Source organism: Myotis davidii, unplaced genomic scaffold (assembly GCF_000327345.1).
Source record: "Myotis davidii unplaced genomic scaffold, ASM32734v1 scaffold2559, whole genome shotgun sequence".
In the NCBI taxonomy this organism is placed as follows: Eukaryota; Metazoa; Chordata; class Mammalia; order Chiroptera; family Vespertilionidae; genus Myotis; species Myotis davidii.
Window position 1 is genome coordinate 9,082 of NW_006290026.1, and position 4,942 is coordinate 14,023.

Genomic DNA, 4,942 nt, shown 5'->3' on the forward strand with positions numbered 1-4,942 from the left:
CTGTTAGCTCCTATAGGGTATGAGGAATGGAAAGACTCTGTAGCTTACCATTCTTACAGCCACATAACTACAGCACGATCTCACTGACTAGCCCAAAGGAGTATTCTGTATACTGCTTGTAGAGGAGCCTAAGAACCCCAAACATGTAGCTCTTGTGGTGTTTATGTTTCATTAATTGTTTGCATCTACTGGTTTATAACCAGGTTTAGCAAGGAGAACAAGGACAGGATAAATCCTTACATATACACACCCTTTGGAAGTGGACCCAGAAACTGCATCGGAATGAGGTTCGCTCTCATGAACATGAAAATTGCTCTCGTCAGAGTTCTGCAGAACTTCTCCTTCAAACCTTGCAAAGAAACACAGGTCAGATACTTAACCTGTTACCACTCTGTGTGAATAATGCTTGATTGAGAGTTTTTCTTAAACTGAGTTTTCTTAAACACTACATGTGTTGGTCTGTGTACAGGGGAAATATATACGTGCCATTTGAAATTATAAAATAGGAAGGCTTTATATTAATAGGAATATCTGGAATCTCTCCTCTGACAAACATAAGCAATAGTTGTCATTGAGTGATAGCAAGCAAGGCCCTATAATAAGGCTTATTTCTAGGACTTGTATATTTAGTATGCAGCTCCTTTCCTTAAGTAGGCTTTCTCAGAGAAGAGGAGGAGGATGAAGATGGTTTCCATCTTATTTGTGGCTTTAGGCAGCTATGCAGCAGTCCTGTAAGTGCATACAAAGGGGGTCTTAGCCCTGAGAGGGAGTGGGCCTCTGTACACCTGAGGTGGTGCAGACACTCCCTGAAAGCTCCCAGTCATCTCTGGCTTGTGCTTTTCATGCTCCATGGCAATTTTCTTGCCCTTCAGTCAACTGAGATATGAAGGTTACTGTGTTGGTGGCTCCCTCAACACTGAGAGTGTGACTTGGTGGGAATAGAGCTAAAAATTTAGTCAAAACACTATTCAAAAATTCACTATTTACACTGGGAACCAGGAGATGTTAGAAAATAGGCACAATGCTTGACAAATACCTTTTCCCATCATGAAACTAGAAGGCTTCCACTGGGAGAAGTGACTGGACTCTTTAGAAGTGATGGATAATTCAAATAATTAAAATGTATAATATGTACTCAGGTTACCTTGCAAATTCCAATATGTACAAAATGAATTCTGTATGGCTTTTCTAAATAGTTTTTCATAATGCCTAAGAATCTGGTTTACATTTTAAAAATTCATTCATTCGCTTAAAATTCAAGCCAAAAACAAGCACAAACCAATGATTTTGTCTCTGGCCTGGTACAGAATAGATGCTGTAATTGATATTTTCTTTAATGAATGTATTGATGAATGCTTTCAATGACCAGTCTTGAGACAGCTTACTGAATAAGTATAAGGAAACAAAGATATATTATGTGAAAAGTAATTTCTATGTATTGTAAAGCATTATTGTCCTCAATGTATCTCATCTGCTTTGCTTTTGGTGTTGACAGTGCTTCGTTAACTGGTTCTCCTATGCTGTTTAACATTTGCAGATCCCTGTGGAATTAGATTTTCAAGGAATTATTCAACCAAAAAAACCCATTGTTCTAAAGGCTGAGTTGAGAGATGGGACTGTAAGTGGAGCCTGACTTTCCCTAAGGATTTACACTTTGTTCTTCAAGGAAGTCATATCCCCTGACACCAGAGATCTCAGTGTACTTTGTGAATAAATAAAAAAACAGAAATGAAGATGTGCTTAACCTATTGCACTTGATGGATGACTAGGGAGTTTGTATGTTCACTTATCTTCTCAATGTCTATACAGAGTATTACATATTGTGTTATTATAAGAGAGGTGACTAAATAAGTAGACCGAGTTTATTGGGTTCTTTTAATACTATCTCCATCTATTCCCACTTAGTATCATCTACTTACTTAGTACTAATCACGAATACAAATTTCTCTATAATTTTCTCAACAAACCTTAATGAAAACAAGAATCATTATGGAAATGAGAATAGTGACATTTATATCACGTTTTATTTTGAATATTCTATATTGTATATTATATTGAGCAACTCAATAAACATCTCTTCATAATAATATTATCTAATGCTTTCATGCACAGCCAGTGACTAAATGTTTTTAACCATCACAATCACTGGTTGGGTGGGACCTTTACAGAATTCCAATTTGATATATTAAGATAGATGAGAATAAATCCATTGTGATTTCCCCCATTATTTAGAAAGTACATTCATAATTTAATTCCACCTTTTTGGAGCACATATTTTTTGTAAGACTCAGTTGAGGCACTTACTATTTTATTATTAGTTTTGATTTAATGTTTTATCTCATCTCCCTTGATAACTCTGGAAGACAGGAAACATGTTTTCTTATATTCTTAGAATGTCATCCTCAAGTCCCAACCCTCTTAACACAATGAACATGGAATAAAAGATAGTTGATTGGTCAATTGATTGGGTAGAAAGGCTACAAGCATTCGTCAGTTTCAGAAGTGCACAGGTTTCTTCCTTTTCCATCTCTATCTCCTGCTGTTTCCTTCCCCTCACTTTACTTCCTTCTTTTCCCTTTCCTTCCCTTGCCTCCCCTTCCCTTTCCTTTTTTTCCTTTCTGGATAATTTGGTCTGAAAGCCAAAAGGTTCGGTACAGCATTATTGGCAGACACACACTGCAGGGCAGGGGCAGGGGCAGGGGCAGGGGCAAGGGCAGGGAAGGGAGTCACAGTGTCTCTAACTAGGAGACTGAGTAGGGTGGAAGGGTATCCACATGGAGGGAATCCTGGTATGGGTGTGGGAACCCAAACAAAGTGGGAAATGTGTCTACGCAGAGAAGTAACCTGGCAAAAGCATCCAGAGCCTAAAGAGGGTGTGGAGAATCTGAGTAGGATGAAGAGAGCATCCATTAGTGCAAAGGGATGGAGCAAGGATTTATTATATCAAGGAGGATTGATCAGACAAATAAACATATTAAAGATAATGAAATCCACATTTCTCACTGTTAGAGAAGAGAGTCACTGATTCAGAAGGAGAGAAAAACAGAATGTACTCTGTGGACTCAGAGTTTGAAACTGAATGTATTATGTAAGTGTGTACTTTTCTATATAGAGTAGAGGCCTAGTGCACAAATTTGTGCACCAGTGGGGTCCCTCAGCCTGGCCTGTGGAATCAGGCTGAAACCAGCTCTCTGACATCCCCTGAGGGGTCCCAGATTGCGAGAAGGTGCAGACCAGGCTGACGGACCCCACCGGAGCATGATAGAGGCTGGGGGGGAATGCAGGAGGTTGGCCAGCAGAGAGAGACTGTTGGAAGGCTCCAGGGCATGTCCAGCCCATCTCGTTCAGTCTCGATCAGCCGGGCCCCAGCAGCAAGCTAACCTACCAGTCAGAGCATCTGGCCCCTGGTGGTCAGTGCACATCATCGCGAGTGGTTGAGTGGCCTTAGCATATCATTAGCATATTTCCTTTGTTTAGTTTAATGGATGACCGGACACTTAGCATATTAGGCTTTTATTATATAGGATAGATGATAGATAAATAGCTATGAAGATAAATAGATACAAAGAGATAGATAGATGTTAGATAGATAGATAGATAGATAGATAGATAGATAGATAGATGCCCATATGTTATAGAAAACACACAGGCAGAGTTTAGAAACTTTATAGCAATGAGCACACCTTGTGCCCTGATCTTGACTTATAAAATACAATTTTCCACCTCAAGGGACCCAGGCTCCTTAGAGCAGTGGTTCTCAACCTTGGCTGCACATTAGAATCACCTGGGAATCTTTTTAAAATCCTGATTTCCAGGCCTCATCCTCTGGAAATTCTGTTTCTTTGTTACTAATGTTGTGGCCCCACCCCATAACAAAGAAACAGAATTTCCGGAGGATGAGGCCCGGAAATCAGGATTTTAAAAAGATTCCCAGGTGATTCTAATGTGCAGCCAAGGTTGAGAACCACTGCCTTAGAGAAATGGCTGACTTGGGGCCAGGGTTGAGAAACTCCAAGATGAGCCTGGAACATCTTGTTGTGCTAAAAAGCAAGAAAATGCTAGACACTGATGGGGACATGCCAAAAGGACAAAGATGCCAGACTGATGGGCTTTCAATGACCAAACCAGGGACAATTCGAGCATCATAATAAATATTGATGGTAAGAATAAATAATAAAGTAGGAAAAGATGAGTACATACAGACATAAATAAATAAATTGCAACTGGATGAGGATATTTATGGTTTCAAATACTACAGCTCAAAATACCCATTAATTACAAAGTGGAAAGTATAGTTTCACAGTGGAACACACTGGTAGACACTCTTAATCAAGTGATCAGAGTGAGCATTATTAAGAATGACATGAATTGATCATGCATCACCTGATATGACAAAGTAAGAAGAACTCGGTATCACCTCTGCAATAGATTTCATACAGCTCCCCCATTTCATGGATATAAGTATGTTTTAGTCATAGTCTGTATGTTTTCTCAAAGGACTGAAGCTTTCCCTTGTAGACAAGCTACTGCTTCTTCTGTGGATAAAGTCCTATTAGAAAATATTATCTCTGCCTCTCAAACTCCTTAGTGACTGAGGATCACACTTTTTGCATATAAGATTTTTTTTGTCAATCTTCACCAAAGGACATTTGTTCCATTGATTTTTAGAAAGAGTAGAAGGGGGAGAGAGAGAGCAAAAGAGAAACATCAAATATTCACAGGGATCAAATATTCAACACAGGTACATGCCCTTGACTGGGAATCAAGCCCCTGACTCTTGGGTGCACAGGCTGACTCTCTAACCACTGAACCATGCTGACCAGGGCACACATTTGACTTGTCAGGTATTTCAACAAGTGTCTACTATTTGCCTAATCTTACAACATTTTCATTATGCTTACCATCCTCAGGCTTAGTCAAATGTACTAATGGCATTATTAAG

General features: G+C 39.4%; 1 protein-coding gene across 1 annotated transcript in view; it reads left to right on the plus strand.

Annotated features, from left to right (window-relative positions):
• The window catches only part of LOC102774192 (cytochrome P450 3A12), an 8,469-nt gene extending 5,770 nt beyond the window's left edge, over nucleotides 1-2,699 (plus strand). The window contains exons 3-4 of the mRNA XM_006762752.2: nucleotides 204-366; nucleotides 1,538-2,699. Of these exons, the coding sequence (XP_006762815.2) occupies nucleotides 204-366; nucleotides 1,538-1,633 (259 nt within the window). The 3' untranslated portion in view covers nucleotides 1,634-2,699. The remainder of the gene's footprint in view (nucleotides 1-203; nucleotides 367-1,537) is intronic.
• Nucleotides 2,700-4,942: the final 2,243 nt, after the last annotated feature.